Below are 20443 nucleotides of genomic sequence, written 5' to 3'. Positions count from 1 at the left end.
GTATATGTAGATAAGTTACGTATGTATAACCGTAGCATAAAGCAGAGGACTGGGAAATGGAACTAAACTGGTATGAATTTCCTATAGATATTTTACTGGAAGTAAGTCAATACTAACTTGAAATAACTTGTGATAAATTAAAGGTATGATAAGGTTAAGATAAACAGCAACTACTACATAATGCAAATTTTAGGGGAAATAAAACAGTATACTAAAAAAATAATTGCTTACCACAAAAGAAGGCAATAAAAGAGGAATAGTAGAGATGGGACAGATAGCAGATAGCAAAATGGCAGATCTGTGTCCAGTCATATCAGTGCTTATATTAAATATGAGGCAACTAAACAAAAGGCAGATTTTCAGACTGGATACGAAAAAGCAAGTTCCAACTAAATGGTATCTATAAGTGATATACTTTAAATTCAGAACCAAAAAGATTGATAGTAAAAGGATGAAAAAATATATACGAAGCAAACTGTAAACATAAGAGATGTGGAGTGATTATATTAATATCAAACAATGTAGTTAAAACAAATATTACTGGAGACAAATGAGGACTTTTCATAATGATAAGTTAATACTGCAGTAAGATAAAAAAATTACAAATGTGTGTTCTAACACTAGAGCTCTAAAACACATGAAGCAGGGACTTCCCGTGTGGTCCAGTGGGTAAAACTTTGTGCTTCCATTGCAGGGGGCCCAGCTTCAAACCCTGGTCAAGGAACTAGATCCCGCATGCATGCCGTAACTGAGAGTTCGCATGCTGCAACTAAGAAGTCCGCATACCTCAAAAGATCCCACGTGCTGCAACTAAGACCTGGTGCAGCCCAAAAAAAAAAAAAAAAAAAAAAATCTTAAAAAATAAAATACATGAAGCAAAATGTTCAGAATTAAAAGGAAAAATAGGTAAATCAATGATTATAGTTGGGAATTCATTAATACTCTTCTTGGAATAGTTGACAGAATAAGTAGATATAAAATTTGTAAGGATATAAAACATTGAAAAACATTGTCAAGGTATTTGACCTAATTGACAAGAGCAGAATCATGTTCTTTTCAAGTAAACATGGAATACTGACCAAGATCAACCATGTGCTCAATACATTTAATACATTTATTTATTTTTCAATTTTACTTTATTTTCTTATACAGCAGGTTCTTATTAGTTATTTTATACATATTAGTGTATATATGTGAATCCCTATCTCCCAATTCATCCCCCCGCCCCGCCACCTTCCCCACTTGGTGTCCATACATTTGTTCTCTACATCTGTGTCTCTATTTCTGCCTTGCAAACCGGTTCATCTTTACCATTTTTCTAGATTCCACATATATGTGTTAATATACGATATTTGTTTTTCTCTTTCTGACTTACTTCACTCTGTATGACAGTCCCTAGGTCCATCCACATCTCTACAAATGACCCAATTTCATTCCCTTTTATGACTGAGTAATATTCCATTGTATATATGTACCACATCTTCTTTATCCATTCGTCTGTCAGTGGGCATTTAGGTTGCTTCCAAGACCTGGCTATTGTAAATAGTGCTGCAGTGAACATTGGGGTGTATGTGTCTTTTTGAATTATGGTTTTCTCTTGGTATATGCCCAGTAGTGGGATTTCTGGGTCATATGGTAGTTCTATTTTTAGTTTTTTAAGGAAACTCCATACTGTTCTCCATAGTGGCTGTATCAATTTACATTCCCACCAACAGTGCAGGAGGGTTCCCTTTTCTCCACATCCTCTCCAGCATTTGTTGTTTGTAGATTTTCTGATGATGCCCATTCTAACCAGTGTGAGGTGATACCTCATTGTAGTTTTGATTGGCATTTCTCTAATAATTAGTGATGTTGAGCAGCTTTTCAAGTGCCTCTTGACCATCTGTATGTCTTCTTTGGAGAAATGTCTATTTAGATCTTCTGCCCATTTTTTTGACTGGGTTTTTTTTTTTTTTTAATATTGAGCTGCATGAGCTGTTTGTGTATTTTGGAGATTAATCCTTTGTCCATTGATTCGTTTGCAAATATTTTCTCCCATTCTGAGGGGTTGTCTTTTCATCTTGTTTATAGTTTCCTTTGCTGTGCAAAAGCTTTTAAGTTTCATTAGGTCCCATTTGTTTATTTTTGGTTTTATTTCCATTACTCTAGGAGGTGAGTCAAAAAAGATCTTGCTGTGATTTATGTCAAAGCATGTTTTTCCTATGTTTTCCTCTGAGTTTTATAGTGTCCGGTCTTACATTTAGGTCTTTAATCCATTTTGAGTTTATTTTTGTGTATGGTGTTAGGGAATGTTCTAATTTCATTCTTTTACATGTAGCTGTCCAGTTTTCCCAGTGCCACCTGTTGAAGAGACTGTGTTTTTTCCATTGTATATCCTTGCCTCCTTTGTCATAGATTAGTTGACTGTAGGTGTGTGGGTTTATTGCTGGGCTTTCTATGCTGTTCCATTGATCTATATTTCTGTTTTTGTGCCAGTTACCATATTGTCTTGATTACTGTAACTTTGGAGTATAGTCTGAAGTCAGGGGGTCTGATTCCTCCAGCTCCGTGTTTCTTTCTCAAGATTGCTTTGGCTATTCAGGGTCATTTATGTCTCCATACAAATTTTAAGATTTTTTTGTTCTAGTTCTCTAAAACATGCCATTGGTAATTTGATAGGGATTGCATTGAATCTGTAGATTGCTTTGGGTAGTAGAGTCATTTTCACAGTGTTGCTTCTTCTAATCCAAGAACATGGTATATCTCTCCATCTATTTGTGTCACCTTTGATTTCTTTCATCTGTGTCTTATAGTTTTCTGAGTACAGGTCTTTTACTTCCTTAGGTAGGTTTATTCCTAGGTATTTTATTCTTTTCGTTGTGATGGTGAATTGGATTGTTTCCTTAATTTCTCTCTGATCTTTCATTGTTAGTGTATAGGAATGCAAGAGATTTCTGTGTATTAATTTTATATCCTGCAACTTTACCAAATTCATTGATTAGCTCTAGTAGTTTTCTGGTAGCATCTTTAGGATTCTTTATGTATAGTATCATGTCATCTGCAAACAGTGACAGTTTTACTCTTCCAATTTGTATTCCTTTTATTTCTTTTTCTTCTCTGATTGCTGTGGCTAGGACTTCCAGAACTACGTTAAATAATAGTGGTGAGAGTGGACATCCTTGTCTTGTTCCTGATCTTAGAGGAAATGATTTCCATTTTTCATCATTGAGAGTGATGTTTACTGTGGGTTTGTCATATATGGCTTTTGTTATGTTGAGGTAGGTTCCCTCTATGCCCACTTTCTGGTGAGTTTTTATTATAAATGTGTATTGAATTTTGTCAAAAGCTTTTTCTGCATCTATTGAGATGATTGAAGGTCTTTATCCTTCAATTTGATAATATGGTGTACCACATTTATTGATTTGCATATATTGAAGAATCCTTGCATCCCTGGGATAAATCCTACTTGATCATGGTGTATGATCGTTTTAATGCGTTGTTGGATTCTGTTTGCTAGTATTTTGTTGAGGATTCTTGCATCTATATTCATCAGTGATAGTGGTCTGTAATTTTCTTTTTTTTTTTATAGTATCTTTGTCTGGTTTTGGTATCAGGGTTATGGTGGCCTCATAGAATGAGTTTGGGAGTGTTCCTTCCTCTGCAATTTTTGGAAGAGTTTGAGAAGGATGGGTGTTAATTGATAGAATTCACCTGTGAAGCCATCTGGTCCTGGGCTTTTGTTTGTTGGAAGATTTTTAATCACAATTTCAATTTCATTACTTGTGATTGGTCTGTTCATATTTTCTGTTATTTCCTGCTTCAGTCTTGGAAGGTTATACCTTTCTCAGAATTTATTCATTTCTTCCAGGTTTTCCATTTTATTGGCATAGAGTTGCTTATAGAAGTCTCTTAATGATGCTTTGTATTTCTGTGGTGTCCATTGTAACTTCTCCTTTTTCATTTCTAATTTTATTGATTTGAGTCCTCTCCCTCTTTTTCTTGGTGAGTCTGGCTAAAGGTTTATCAATTTTGTTTTCAAAGAACTAGCTTTTAGTTTTCTTGATCTTTGCTATTGTTTTCTTTGTTTCTATTTCATTTATTTCTGCTCTGATCTTTATGATTTCTTTCCTTCTGCTAACTTTGGGTTTTGTTTGTTCTTCTTTCTCTAGTTCCTCTAGATGTAAGGTTAGATTGTTTATTTGAAATTTTTCTTGTTTCTTGAGGTAGGATTGTATTGCTATAAACTTCCCTCTTAGAACTGCTTTTGCTGCATCCCATAAATTTTGGATCGTCCTGTTTTCATTGTCATTTGTTTCTAGGTATGTTTTGATTTCCTCTTTGATTTCTTCAGTGATCTCTTGGTTATCTAGTAACGTATTGTTTAGCCTCCATGTGTTTGTGTTTTTTACGTTTTTATCCCTGTAATTGATTTCTAATCTCAGCATTGTGGTCGAAAAGTTGCTTGTTATGATTTCAATTGTCTTAAATTTACCGAGACTTGATTTGTGGCCCAAGATATGATCTGTCCTGGAGAATGTTCCGTGTGCAGTTGAGAAAAAAGTGTAATCTGCTGTTTTGGGATGGCATGTCCTATAAATATCAATTAAATCTGTCTGATCTGTTGTGTCATTTAAAGCTTGTGTTTCCTTATTAATTTTCTGTTTGGATGATCTGTCCATTGGTGTAAGTTAAAGGAGGTGTTAAAGTCCCCCACTATTATTGTGTTACTGTTGATTTCCTCTTTTATAGCTGTTAGCACTTGCCTTATGTACTGAGGTGCTCCTATGTTGGGTGCAGATATATTTATAATTGTTTTATCTTCTTCTTGGATTGGTCCTTTGACCATTATGCAGTTTCCTTCCTTATCTCTTGTAACATTCTTTATTTTAATGTCTATATTATCTGACATGAGTATTGCCACTCCAGCTTTCTTCTGATTTCCATTTGCATGGAATATCTTCTTCCATCCCCTCACTTTCAGTCTGTATGTGTCCCTAGGTCTGAAGTGGGTCTCTTGTAGACAGCATGTATATGGGTCTTGTTTTTGTATCCATTCAGCAAGCCTGTGTCTTTTGGTTGAAGCATTTAATCCATTTACATTTAAGGTAATTATTGATATGTATGTTCCTATTACCATTTTCTTAATTGTTTTGGGTTTGTTTTTGTAGGTCCTTTTCTTCTCTTGTGTTTCCCAGTAAGAGCAGTTCCTTTAGCATTTGTTGTAAAGCTGGTTTGGTGGTGCTGAATTCTCTTAGCTTTTGCTTGTCTGTAAAGCTTTTGATTTCTCCGTCAAATCTGAATGAGATCCTTGCTAGGTAGAGTAATCTTGGCTGTAGTTTTTTCCCTTTCATCACCCTAAGTATATTGTGCCACTCCCTTCTGGCTTGTAGAGTTTCTGCTGAGAAATCAGCTGTTAAGCATATGGGAGTTCCCTTGTATGTTATTTGTCATTTTTCCCTTGTTGCTTTTAATAATTTTTCTTTGTATTTAATTTTTGTCAATTTGATTACTCTGTGTCTCAGCGTGTTTCTCCTTGGGTTTATCCTGCCTGGGACTCTCTGCACTTCCTGGACTTGGGTGGCTATTTCCTTTCCCACGTTAGGGAAGTTTTCAACTATAATCGCTTCAGATATTTTCTCTGGACCTTTCTCTCTCTCTTCTCCTTCTGGGACCCCTATAATGCGAACGTTGTTGCGTTTAATGTTGTCCCAGAGGTCTCTTAGGCTGTCTTCATTTCTTTTCATTCTTTTTCCTTTATTCTGTTCCGTGGCAGTGAATTCCATCATTCTGTCTTCCAGGTCCATTCTTCTGCCTCAGTTATTCTGCTATTGATTCTTTCTAGTGTATTTTTCATTTCAGTTATTGTGTTGTTCATCTCTGTTTGTTCTTTAATTCTTCTAGGTCCTTGTTAAACGTTTCTTGCATCTTCTCAATCTTTGCCTCCATTCTGTTTCCAAGGTCCTGAATCATCTTCACTATCATTATTCTGTGTTCTTTTTCTGAAAGGTTGCCTATTTCCACTTCATTTAGTTGTTTTTCTGTGGTTTTATCTTGTTCCTTCATCTGGTACATAGTCCTCTGCCTTTTCATTTTGTCTATCTTCCTGTGATTGTGGTTTTCGTTCCACAGGCTGCAGGATTGTAGTTCTTGCTTCTACTGTCTGCCCTCTGGTGGATGAGGTTATCTAAGAGGCTTGTGCAAGCTTCATGATGGGAGGGAGTGGTGGTGGATAGAGCTGGGTGTTGCACTGGCAGGCAGAGCTGAGTAAAACTTTAATCTGATTGTCTGCTCATGGGTGGGGTTGGGTTCCCTCCCTGTTGGTTGTTTGGCCTGAGGCGACCCAGCACTGGAGCCTACCTGGGCTCTTTGGTGGGGCCAATGGCAGACTCTGGGAGGGCTCACACCAAGGAGTACTTCCCAGAGCTTCTGCTACCAGTGTCCTTGTCCCCTTAGTGAGCCACAGCCGCCCCCTGCCTCTGCAGGAGACCCTCCAACACTAGCAGATAGGTCTGGTTCAGTCTTCTATGGGGCCACTGTGCTTTCCCCTGGATCCTGATGAGCACACTACTTTGTGTGTACCTTCCAAGAGTGGAGTCTCTGTTTCCCCCAGTCCTTTCCAAATCCTGCAATCAAATCCCGCTAGCCTTCAAAGTCTGGTTCTCTGGGAATTCCTCCTTCTGTTGCTGGACCCTCAGGTTGGGAATCTTGACATGGGGTGAAGAACCTTCACTCTGGTGGGTGGACTTCTGTGGTATAATTGTTCTCCAGTTTGTGAGTCACCCACCCAGTGGTTATGGGATTTGATTTTATTGTGATTCTGCCCCTCCTACCATCTCATTGTGGCTTCTCCTTTGTCTTTGGATGTGGGGTATTTTTTTGGTGAGTTCCATTGTCTTCCTGTTGATGATTGTTCAACAGTTAGCTGTGATTCCAGTGCTCTCACAAGAGGGAGTGAGTGCACGTCCTTCTACTCCACCATCTTGAACCAATCTCCATTTAATACTTTTAAAAATAGTAAAATCATATAGAACATGTTCCTTGACATTGGCTTCTCCTTTTTTATCCCCCTCATTTTGAGGGGGATAAATTCTGAGATTCATTTTCACTTGGGTTACTTTACTCACAGACCTTACTCGGTTGATTATTTCCCTGTATGTCTCACATAGCCTTATAATTCTAAAGCCCATGTAGTGTTGATATTGCATATATATATACACACACACACACACACACACACACATACATACACTATACACACATACACTTATGTGAACTAAATATATCTATATATTTATGTTGTATATATTTGGAAGTATTTGTATCTATTTACATTTCTCCCCCCATTGTTGAGCTTGAAGATAAGGAGCTGTTCTGCACAATTTATTTCCCATAGTTTGTGTCCTAGGACATTATGGATAGCGGCTATTCAGTGGAGGGCTCTAAGTTAATTGAAACTAAGATGTATAATTACTTGACTCTAAAAGCATTGTTCCAATAATAGTGTAGAAAATAAATGTTAAATTGGGTTTAATTTTTATTGAGATTCTTTTCTCTTCTTATCCATAATACAGGTACATCAAGAGAGTGTACACATGATTGAAGTCACAAGCAATTTGATTAATGAAACTCTAGCAAATCACCCTGAGTGGGCAAAGTAAGAATGTTGTTTTGACAAAAATAGAGATGGTTGGCCAAGGTTCTATGTCTGTTTGCATGAAATGATCTTCATTGATACAGTTACCTTGGAAGAGAAAAGAATTTGCCAAGGCTTTGATGAATGTAGTCATTTTTGCATAAGAATAGCATGTAATGGGATGGTGGGGAGGGGGGAGTTCGTATATTTGAATTGAGATTCACAGTTTTCCACGTGTTTGTGACTTAACTAAGCTTTCACCTACATTGTGTTATGTGTTCCTCAGTAGGTTGAAGAGATTATCCCCATTTCACAGATGAGGATGCAGGATCAAAGGCTAAGGAATTTGTGACAGTCCCCCATGGCACAGTCAGCAGTGTTCCCATATTGTATCGTTTTTGCGGCAGGGTTGCAAACTGTGGCTCAGGGCCAAATCCAGCCACCTGTTCTTATAGAGATTTATTGGAACAACCTATACCCATTCACTTACATGTTGTCTGTAGCTGTTTTGGGGCTACAAAGGCAGACAGAATTGAGTAGTTGTGATACAGATTATATGTTCCGAAAAGGCTAAAGTATTTGTTTACATTCTGGCCCTTTACAGAAGAAATCTGCTAACCCCTGTCTTAGAGGATCTCTTTGTGTACTTGTTTAATTTGGCTTCTGTGAGAGGGTTTTTATGTCTTTGTGGAGAGTGTTCAGCTGGACTATGCTGTTCACCTAATTGAACTTGATGACAAATTACATGACCTTTTTTACTAACGCCAGGGTGGTCACTAATTTATTTTAGGAAATACTCTGCCAGTTTTAAGATTATAAATTGAGATTTAACTTGGTTTTTTCCTTTGACTTGACTTTATTTCTTTATATAAAACCTCCTCAGGACATTCCTTGAACTTGGTTTAGAATCATATTTAAATATTCTCAGAAGGATTTCTGTTATATTTCTACCCACTTATCTCCTATTACCCAGAGCATACTCAGTGCTTGTTCTCAATATGTCTGATTAGTTACAAACTGTAGTATATCCATTCAAGGGAATAGTACTTAGCATTAAACAAAAATGAACTGTCAGTTCATGCGGCAACGTGGGTGAATCTCAGAATAATTATGGTGAATGAAAGAAGTCAAGCAGAAGAGAGTCTATATGATATGAGTCCATTTATGTTAAGTTCTAGAAAACACTAATCTAGTGACAGATAGATCAGTGGCTCTGTGTGGATAGGGGTGGGTTCCAGGGAGGGAGTACAGAGGGGCGCAGGGAAGCTTCTGAGAGTGATAGGTATGTTCATTGTCTTAGTGAAGGATATAAGAAGTAATATTGATCAGATTTTATTCTGTAACAGTCTCCCTCTGTGCTGTGGAGAAAAGGTGGAAGGTGTTCCAAGACTTGAGCCTCTTAGACCAGTTAAAAGCTAGGGTAAAACTAGGTGAGAGGCAGTAAAGCTCTTAATTGTGGACCGTTGTTGTGGAGTGAACAGGACAGACAGATTTGTAAGATCTTAAGGGGGTTAGTTGGTGATTAATTGGGTATAGGAAAACGAAACCTAGCGTGACTCTAATGTTTCAAGCTTTGGAACTTAGTGGATGATGGTGGATTCACCAAGATAGGAAACAGAGAAGCAGATATGGTGGGAAAACTAATTCACTTACTTTTTACCTGATGAGTTTGAGGTGTTTATGGTAAGTGTCAACAGAGGCATCTAGTAGGCTATTGGTTATGTTGGTGTACAGTTCAGGAGAGTGATCTGGAGTGAAGTTAAAAAATTGGCAGCCTTAATTATCTCCTTAGAAGAGGGCCCTTTTTCTTTGGTGGTTATTCTTCTGTAGTGGAAATAAGTCCAGAGCCCTTCTGTACTGGCTTTCAATTGTAATAGTACTATCTCTACTATTGTTTTGAAGGCACACACAAACTGGGGAGCCCCAGATCAGAGTAGTTCAGAAAGTTGGTTGTTTTTTTGTTTTTTTTTTTTGCGGTATGCGGGCCTCTCACTGTTGTGGCCTCACCCGTTGCGGAGCACAGGCTCCGGACGCACAGGCTCAGTGGGCATGGCTCACGGGCCCAGCTGCTCCGCGGCATGTGGGATCTTCCCGGACTGGGGCATGAACCCGTGTCCCCTGCATCAGCAGGTGGACTCTCAACAACTGCGCCACCAGGGAAGCCCAGTTGTTTTTGTTTTTAAATGTGGGAATAATTATAAAGTTCACAGGGACTTGCAAAGAAACGTATAGGGAGGTCCCCTGGACTCTTCGCCCCACCTTCTCTACTGTTGTTGTCATCTTGTATAACTATACAATATCAAAACCAGGAAATCAACATTTCACTTGTTTTACATGCACTTGTGTATGTATATGTGCGTGTATATTATATGTGTTCTCTGCAGTTTTATCATGCTTCCCGTTAGCTATCAACACCATGTCAAGATACAGAACTGTTCCATCACCACAAGGCTCCCTCATGCTACCCCTTTTAGCCACACCTACCCTCTACTTCCTCCTCCAACATATTCCTAACCCTTGGCAACCAGTATTTTGTTCTCCGTATCTATAATATTGTTGTTTGATGAATGATACATAAATCTAATCATAGAGTATGCAGCCTTGTGAGGTTGGCTTTTTTCACTTAGCATAATTCCCTTGAAGTCCACTGAAGATGTTGTATGTAGCAATAGCAAGTTCCTTTTTATTGCTGAATAATATTCTATGCAGGAAAGAATTTAAAAGCTATTTAGACTTCAGTAATTTGTGGGAGGTCTGATTCTTTTGCAGCAGATTCGGGGGGTGGTCATGAATGAATAGTTTCTTGCAAATCTCAGTACTCAGTGGCTTCTTGTCCTGAAGATGGCGGTTGACCTTGTGGGAAATTCACGTGGGTGCTCTTAGTGGAGGTGATACAGTTAAGAATTGATTAGATATACTTTCTTCCAGTGTGGTACACATTTTGTGTGCCTTACATAGGTACCTCGACTTCCTGTGGATGTGCTTGGTGAGCTGAAGTATAAATTAGAAAGACTTAGGGTAGGATCAGCCTAGTAGAGCTTCAGAGAAAATGAAGTTGAAGTTGGAACACCTCTTAATTCTTTCCCTGGACAGTATTGTTAGTCTAGAACTCATTTTCTACTTACTACTCACTAGTCTCAAGCCTGCTGATTCTCAGGACCTGCATTAGGAGATGGCACTACGATGGTACTGAACGTCACTTAGCCCTGCCCTTACTTGGGAGGAACCCAGTAGATGAAGCTGTTTTTAATTGGGGCTGTTCTCTTGGTAGGTCATAGTGTGATAGAGATTAATCTTGACCCAGGAAGATGAGGGTAGGCCAGTCCTAATTGTAGGAGCTTGGTTTCACCTGAGGGATACCTTTTGACTGAGGCTAGGAGAGTTAGTGATTGGCTGATGTAGTAAATATCTGAAGCAAGAAGCTCAGTTTAGAGGCCGTGGTTGGTATAAAACCAAGGTGTGTCCCAGTTTGTCCCAGCAAAGGTTGCTCAGGTTGTTTCTGGCCCCATGTCTCCTAGAGGGCACTGGTTGTGAGGAGGTCTGGACTGAGCCAAAGCCTTTGACTTGGCCTCACAGCAGCTCCTCTGTTGCTCTTCGGACACCTGCATGAATACAGTGGCAGAGTGTTTTCACAGCAGACAGCAAGATTTTTTTTTATCAGGCCTAATAGATGTTTGTTAGTCATTAAGGATCTATTCAGATACCTCTGTGAATTTCACACTTTTGAATAATAATACAGGTTATAATTTTCCCCTAAAATGTAGTACCATGTAACTGAAAATATTCAACAGTCTCTTCAAACCACTAATGAATCTATAAATACGGGAGTAATTTAAAAGCTCTTAATTTCTCCCAAGTCACATCTCTATTTAGAGATCCAAATTTCCTGTTCATATTATTATACTATAAGATTATTACATTTGTAAGTGTGTGATGTCAGTTCATCGGTGTTTAAAAAATTAAGTTCCAAGAGTTTGGTGCAGTGCACTATATTAGTTTTTCATTTTTTTCTTTCTTTATTTTAAATTAGTTGGCTTCCTGAGGCTCAGGTAGTCCAAAGAGCCCTTAATTCTGCGGCTAACAATGTGTATCAGTATGGACGAGAATGGATAACCCACAAGGTAAGGGAAGAGCCTCTTTTTGCGGCTTTCTCTTTGCAGGGTCTTCATTGGTAGTGAATTCTTGCTTTGATAAAGCAAAAATGGAGATTCTGTTTAGAACAATTTCTATTTTTGAGATAGGCTTAAATCTGCAAGTCAACAAGCAATATACGATGAAATTAAACATTCTGGATGATCATATTGGTTAGTGCTGATAGCCTGCACAATCTGAGAGGTAGGCCTTTTGTTTCATGTTCAAGATAGTTCTGATTCATTATTTGTGCTTTAGAACAGAATGATCACTAAGCTTGGGTGGACAAATAAGGCTTTGTGGAGAAAAAAGTATTAACACATATTTTATTATTTGCTGATAACTGTGCTTGGCAGTTTCCAATTTGTTTCATTTAATCTTTCCAAGAAACTTATTGTAGTCTGAATTATTTTATGCCCTTTATAGATGAGGAAACAGACTTAGCAAAGCTAAGTAAATTCCCTATGGTCATGTAGTAAATTGCAGAGCTTGGTTTCAAACTGAAGAGTAATTCCAAATCCCTTGCTCTTTCTACTGTGGTATGCTAGAAGTGTGTGCCTGGAACTGAGTTTAGTGCTTTAATGTGGCACTTGAGATAAACCTTGAAGGAATGGAATGATAGGTCCTGGATGAATATAGAGAAGGAAGAGTGTATTTTAAGAAGGGGTATTTATGTGATCCAAGATGTAGAGACAGGAAGCTGAAGCTTAGCGAAGGGGAGATGAAAGACAGAGGAGAAGGCACAGTTATCACAGCTAAGATCAGACTCCATGATATGGATTTGGGATATCTCTTTTTTTTCCCCCTAGTTTTGTCTGTGGAAATGAAGGTAATTTGAAGTTTTAATGTATTGAAGTAATTAGGATTGTCTAGGGATTGACAAGATTTGTTGCAGTGAGATGTGTGCCAGAAAAAAAGTATTAGTGTGTGATTTCTTGTTTAAAATTCAAAAACAAAATCTCAAAAAAAAAAAAAGGTATCTTGGAAATGACATTGTACATGCAGTAATCTGCTAACCTGAGGATGGAATTGTGGTCAACTTAAAAGTTAAGAGAAAAATGTGTTACTAATCTTCCTGCGTCCATGCCAGATAACCAAATCAACTGTCACATGGAAGTTTTAAAAAATATATTTATTGAATAAATGAAAGTTAAGTACAGTTGACCCTTGAACAATGTGGTGGTTAGAGGCGCTGACCTTCTCTGTGGTCAAAAAACTCCCATATAACTTTACAGTTGGTGCTCATATACCTGGTTCCACATCCTCAGATTCAACCAACCACAGACTGTGGAGCACTGTAGTACATATTTAGTGAAAAAAATCCACATGTAAGTGGACCTGTGCTGTTCCAACCTGTGTTGGTCAGAGGTCCACTGTATGTGGATATGCATCTCAGAACTAATATAGAAGAAAGATCCAGTCATTGCAGAAGCTTTTAGACTTTTATATGTATATATGCCTGACTTATTCTATGGAAAGCATAGCGTTTAATTTTTGAATTATCTGTTCAGGAGAAATTTTTATTCTGGAATTCTTACATATTTGGGAAAAGGATAAAGAAGGGGAATTTGGATAGCTGGAGAAATGTGCCTTAGATTTTAAAGAAGTAAATTTCAAATTACTTAGAGAAAAGATGGGTTTGAAACCTTTTGCTCAAGAGTCTAAAAGGGAAGACAGCTGAAGAGAGATGATATTGCTACAAAACATTGTAAAATATTTGTGATCCTCATTTGCAAGACACAGGGATAATATCTAAAAGCAACCATTGAATGTCCATTAACTGATGAATGGATAAATAAAATGTGGTATATCCACATACTGGGATATTATTTGGCCATAAAAAGGAAGGACGAACTGATACATTTTACAACATGGACGAACCTTGAAAACATTAGGCTATGTAAAAGAAGCGGTCATAAAAGACCACATCCATTTATGTAAAATGTGTTGAAGAGGCATATCCACAGAAACAAAGTAGGGTAGTCATTTTCAGGGGTAGGGGGATTGGGGAGAAATGGGGGATTGATTACTAAAGAATATGGAGTTTTCTTTTGCGGGGATGAAAATGTTCCAAAATTGATTTTGGTAATCGTTGCATAACTGTGAATGTACTAAAAAACTGTTGAGTTATACACTTAAATGGATGAATTGGAGAACCTTCAGGATGGCGGAGGAGGAAGACGTGGAGGTCCCCTTCCTCTCCACAAATACATGAAAAATACATCTACATGTGGAACAACTCCTACAGGACACATACTGAATGCTGGCAGAAGACCTCAGACTTCCCAAAAGACAAGAAAATCCCCACATACCTGGCCGTGTGGCTGACAGGGTCTTGGTGCCCCAGCTAGGTGTTGGGCCTGAGCTTCTGAGGCCGGAGAGCCGAGTTTAGGACATTGGACCACCAGAGACCTCCCTGCACCATGTAATATCAATCGGTGAGAGCTCTCCCAGAGATCTCTGTCTCAACACTGAGATCCAGCTCCACGCAACGGCCAGCAAGCTCCAGTGTTGGATGCCCCATGCCAAACAACTAGCAAGACAGGAACACAACCCCACCCATTAGCAGAGAGGCTGACTAAAATCATACTAAGTTCACAGCACCCCAAAACACAGTACCGGATGCGGCCCTGCCCACCAGAAAGACAAGATCCAGCCCCACCCACCAGAACACAGGCACCAGTCCCCTCCACCAGGAAGCCTACACAAGCCACTGAACGAACCTAACCCACTGGGGGCAGACACCAAAAACAATGGGAACTATGAACCTGCAGCCTGCAAACAGGAGACCCCAAACACAGTAAGTTAAACAAAATGAGAAGACAGAGAAATATGCAGCAGATGAAGGAGCAAGGTAAAAACCCACCAGGCCTAACAAATGAAGAGGAAATAGGCAGTCTACCTGAAAAAGAATTCAGAGTAATGATAGTAAAGATGATCCAAAATCTTGGAAATAGAATGGAGAAAATAAAAGAAACGTTTAACAAGGACCTAGAAGAACTAAAGAGCAAACAAACAATGATGACCAACACAATAAATGAAATTAAAAATTCTCTAGAAGGAATCAATAGCAGAATAACTGAGGCAGAAGAACGGATAAGTGACCTGGAAGATAAAATAGTGGAAATGACTACCACGGAGCAGAATAAAGAAAAAAGAATGAAAAGAATAGAGGACAGTCTCAGAGACCTCTGGGACAACATTAAATGCACCAACATTTGAATTATAGGGGTCCCAGAAGAAGAAGAGAAAAAGAAAGGGTCTGAGAAAATATTTGAAGAGATTATAGTCGAAAACTTCCCTAACATGGGAAAGGAAATAGTCAAGAAAGTCCAAAAAGTAGAGTCCCATACAGGATAAATCCATGGAGAAACATGCCAAGACACATATTAATCAAACTATCAAAAATTAAATACAAAGAAAAAATATTAAAAGCAGCAAGGGAAAACCAACAAATAACATGCAAGGGAATCCCCATAAGGTTAACAACTGATCTTTCAGCAGAAACTTTGTAAACCAGAAGGGAGTGGCAGGACATATTTAAAGTGATGAAAGGGAAAAACTTACAACCAAGATTACTCTACCCAGCAAGGATCTCATTCAGATTCGATGGAGAAATTAAAACCTTTATACAGACAAGCAAAAGTTAAGAGAATTCAGCAACACCAAACTAGCGTTACAACAAATGCTGAAGGAACTTCTCTAGGCAGGAAACACAAGAGAAGTAAAAGACCTACAAAAACAAACCCAAAACAATTAAGAAAATGGGAATAGGAACATACATATCGATAATTACCTTAAATGTAAATGGATTAAATGCTCCAACCAAAAGACATAGACTGGCTGAATGGATACAAAAACAAGACCCGTATATATCCTGTCTACACCCACTTCAGACCTAGGAACACATACAGACTGAAAATGAGGGGATGGGAAAAGATATTCCATGCAAATGGAAATCGAAAGAAAGCTGGAATAGCAATTCTCGTATCAGAAAAAATAGACTTTGAAATGAAGACTATTACAAGAGACAAAGAAGGACACTACATAATGATCAAGGGATCAATCCAAGAAGATATAACAATTGTAAATATCTATGCACCCAACATAGGAGCACCTCAGTACTTAAGGCAAAGGCTAACAGCCTTAAAGGGGAAATTGACAGTAACACAATCATAGTAGGGGACTTTAACACCCCACTTTCACCAATGGACAGATCATCCAAAATGAAAATAAATAAGGAAACACAAGCTTTAAATGACACATTAAACAAGATGGACTTAATTGATATTTATAGGACATTCCATCCAAAAACAACAGAATACACTTTTTTTTTAAACATCTTTATTGGAGTATAATTGCTTTACAATGATGTGTTAGTTTCTGCTTTAAAACAAAGTGAATCAGTTATACATATACATATGTCCCCATATCTCTTCCCTCTTGCTTCTCCCGCCCTCCCACACTCCCAATCCCAGCCCTCTACATGGTCACAAAGCACCAAGCTGATCTCCCTGTCCTATGCGGCTGCTTCCCACTAGCTATCTGTTTTACGTTTGGTAGTGTATATATTTCCATGCCACTCTCTCATTTTGTCCCAGCTTACCCTTCCCCCTCCCCATATCCTCAAGTCCATTCTCTAGTAAGTCTACATCTTTATTCCCATTTTGCCCCTAGGTTCTTCGTGAACTTTTTTTTTTTTAGATTCCATATATATGTGTTAGCATACAGTATTTGTTTTTCTCTTTCTGATTTACTTCACCCTGAATGACAGTCTCTAGGTCCATCCACCTCACTACAAATAACTCAGTTTCATTTCTTTTTATGGCTGAGTAATATTCCATTGTATATATGTGCCACATCTTCTTTATCCATTCATCTGTTGATGGACTCTTAGGTTGCTTCCATGTCCTGGCTATTATAAATAGAGCTGCAGTGAACATTTTGGTACATGACTCTTTCTGAATTATGGTTTTCTCAGGGTATATGCCCAGTAGTGGGATTACTGCGTCGTATGGTAGTTCTATTTTTAGTTTTTTAAGGAACCTCCATACTGTCCTCCATAGTGGCTGTATCAATTTACATTCCCACCAACAGTGCAAGAGGGTTCCCTTTTCTCCACACCCCCTCCAACATTTATTGTTTGTAGATTTTTTGATGATGGCCATTCTGACTGGTGTGAGATGATACCTCATTGTAGTTTTGTTTGTTTGTTTTTGCAGTACGCGGGCCTCTCACTGTTGTGGCCTCTCCCGTTGTGCAGCACAGGCTCCGGACGTGCAGGCTCAGTGGCCAGGGCTCACTGGCCCAGCCGCTCCGCGACACGTGGGATCTTCCCAGTCCGGGGCACGAACCCATGTCCCCTGCAATTGGCAGGCAGACTCTCAACCACTGCACCACCAGGGAAGACCCTCGTTGTAGTTTTGATTTGCATTTCTCTAATGATTAATGATGTTGAGCATTCTTTCATGTGCTTGTTGGCATTCTGTATATCTTCTTTGGAGAAATGTCTGTTTAGGTCTTCTGCCCATTTTTGGATTGGGTGGTTTGGTTTTTTGATATTGAGCTGCCTGAACTGCTTGTAAATTTTGGAGATTAATCTTTTGTCAGTTGCTTCCTTTGCAAATATCTTCTCCCATTCTGAGGGTTGTCTTTGGTCTCGTTTATGGTTTCCTTTGCTGTGCAAAAGCTTTTAAGTTTCATTAGGTCCCATTTGTTTATTTTTGTTTTTATTTCCATTTCTCTAGGAGGTGGGTCAGAAAGGATCTTGCTGTGATTTATGTCATAGAGTGTTCTGCCTATGTTTTCCTCTAAGAGTCTGATGGTGTCTGGCCTTACATTTAGGTCTTTAATCCATTTTGAGTTTATTTTTGTGTATGGTGTTAGGCAGTGTTGTAATTTCATTCTTTTATGTGTAGCTGTCCAGTTTTCCTAGCACCACATATTGAAGAGGCTGTCTTTTCTCCACTGTATTTTCTTGCCTCCTTTATCAAAGATAAGGTGATCATATGTGCATGGGTTTATCTCTGGGCTTTCTTTGATCTATATTTCTGTTTCTGTGCCAGTAGCATACTGTCTTGATTACGGTAGCTTTGTAGTATAGTCTGAAGTCAGGGAGCCTGATTCCTCCATCTCTGTTTTTCATTCTCAAGATTGCCTTGGCTATTCGAGGTCTTTTGTGTTTCCATACCAATTGTGCAATTTTTTGTTCTAGTTCTGTGAAAAATGCCAGTGGTAGTTTGATAGGGATTGCATTGAATCTGTAGGTTGCTTTGGGTAGTAGAGTCATTTTCACAATGTTGATTTTTCCAATCCAAGAACATGGTATATCTCTCCATCTATTTATATTATCTTTAATTTTTTTCATCAGTGTCTGATAACTTTCTGCATACAGGTCTTTTGTCTCCTTAGGTAGATTTATTCCTAGATATTTTATGCTTTTTGTTGCAGTGGTAAATGGGAGTGTTTTCTTAATTTCACTTTCAAATTTTTCATCATTAGTGTTCTTAAGTGCTCATGGAACATTCTCCAGGATAGATCATATCTTGGGTCAGAAATCAAGCCTTGGTGAATTTAAGAAAATTGAAATCATATCCAGTATCTTTTCTGACCACAGCACTATGAGACTAGACATTGATTACAGGAAAAGAACTGTAAAAAATACAAACACATGGAGGCTAAACAAGACGCTACTAAATAACCAAGAGATCACTGAAAAAATCAAAGAGGAAATCAAAAAATACCTAGAAACAAATGACAATGAAAACACGACGACCCAAAGCCAATGGGATGCAGTGAAAGCAGTTCTAAGAGGGAAGTTCGTAGCAATACAATCCTACCTCAAGAAACAAGAAAAATCTCAAGTAAACAACCTAAGCTTACACCTAAAGCATTAGCGAAAGAAGAACAAAACTCAGTGTTAGCAGAAGGAAAGAAATTATAAAGATCAGATCAGAAATAAATGAAAAAGAATTGAAGAAAACAATAGCAAAGATGAATAAAACTAAAGGCTGGTTCTTTGAGAAGATAAACAAAATTGATAAACCATTAGCCGGACTCATCAAGAAAAAAATGAAGACTCAAATCAACAGAATTAGAAATGAAAAAGGAGAAGTAACAGCTGTACTGCAGAAATAAAAAGGATCATGAGAGACTACTACAAGCAACTATATGCCAATAAAATAGACAACCTGGAAGAAATGGACAAATTCTTAGAAAAGCACAACCTTCCGAGACTGAACCAGGAAGAAATAGAAAATATAAAAAGACCAATCACAAGCAATGAAATTGAGACTGTGATTAAAAATCTTCCAGCAAACAAAAGCCCAGGACCATATGGCTTCACAGGCAAATTCTATCAAATATTTATAGAAGAGCTAACACCTCTCCTTCTCAAAACTCTTCCAAAATATAGCAGAGGGCGGAACACTCCCAAACTCATTCTGTGAGGCCACCATCACCCAGATACCAAAACCAGACAAAGGTGTCACAAAAAAAGAAAACTACTGGCCAATATCACTGATGAACATAGATGCAAAAATTCTCAACAAAATACTTGCAAACAGAATCCAACAGCACATTAAAAGGACCATCTACCGTGATCAAGTGGAGTTAATCCCAGGAATGCAAGGATTATTCATTATACACAAATCAATCAATGTGACACACCATATTAACAAATTGAAGAATAAAAACCATATGATAATTTCACAGATGCAGGAAAAGCTTTCGACAAAATTCAACACCCATTTGTGATAAAAACTCTCCCGAAAGTAGGCATAGAGGGAACCTACCTAAACATAATAAAAGCCATATATGACAAACCCACAGCCAACATTGTTCTCAGTGGTGAGGAACTGAAACCACTTCCTCTAAGATCAGGAACAAGTCAAGGTTGCCCACTCTTACCGCTGTTATTGAACGTAATTTTGGAAGTTTTAGACACAGCAGTCAGAGAAGGAAAAGAAATAAAAGAAATCCAAATAGGAAAAGAAGAAGTAAAACTGACATTGTTTGCAGATGACATGATACTATACATAGAGAATTCTAAAGATGCTACCAGAAAACTACTAGAGCTAAACAATGAATTTGGTAAAATAGCAGGATTAATGTACAGAAATCTCTTGCATTCCTATACACTAATGATGAAAAATATGAAAGAGAAATTAAGGAAACACTCCCATTTACCATTGTAACAAAAAGAATAAAATACCTAGGAATCTACCTAAGGAGGCAAAAGACCTGTATGCAGAGAACTATAAGACACTGATGAAAGAAATTAAAGATGATACAAACAGATGGAGAGATGTACCATGTTCTTGGATTGGAAGAATAAACATTGTGAAAATGACAGTGCTACCCAGAGCAATGTACAGATTCAACGCAATCCGTATCAGACTACCAATGGCATTTTTCACAGAACTAGAACAAAAAATTGCACAATTTGTATGGAAATGCAAAAGACCCTGAATAGCCAAAGCAATGTTGAGAAGGAAAAATTGGAGCTGGAGGAATCAGGCTCCCTGACTTCAGACTATACTACAAAGCTACGGTAATCAAGACAGTATGGTACTGGCACAAAAACAGAAATATAGATCAATGGAACAGGATAGAAAGCCCAGAGATAAACCCATGTACATATGGTCACCATATCTTTTTCTTTTTTTAAAATTTATTTATTTTTGGCTGCGTTGGGTCTTT

General features: G+C 38.1%; 1 protein-coding gene across 3 annotated transcripts in view; it reads left to right on the top strand.

Annotated features, from left to right (window-relative positions):
• TMEM245 (transmembrane protein 245) overlaps positions 1-20443 on the top strand; it is a 104039-nt gene that overhangs the window by 40883 nt on the left and 42713 nt on the right. For all 3 annotated transcript variants that reach the window (XM_033427472.2, XM_033427473.2, XM_033427474.2), the window contains 2 exons: positions 7551-7633; positions 11643-11733. In XM_033427472.2, coding sequence (XP_033283363.1) covers positions 7551-7633; positions 11643-11733 — 174 coding nt within the window. The remainder of the gene's footprint in view (positions 1-7550; positions 7634-11642; positions 11734-20443) is intronic.

The sequence above is a fragment of the Orcinus orca genome, chromosome 6 (genome assembly GCF_937001465.1).
Source record: "Orcinus orca chromosome 6, mOrcOrc1.1, whole genome shotgun sequence".
NCBI lineage: Eukaryota > Metazoa > Chordata > Mammalia > Artiodactyla > Delphinidae > Orcinus > Orcinus orca.
This window is presented reverse-complemented; position numbering and strand designations above follow the sequence as displayed.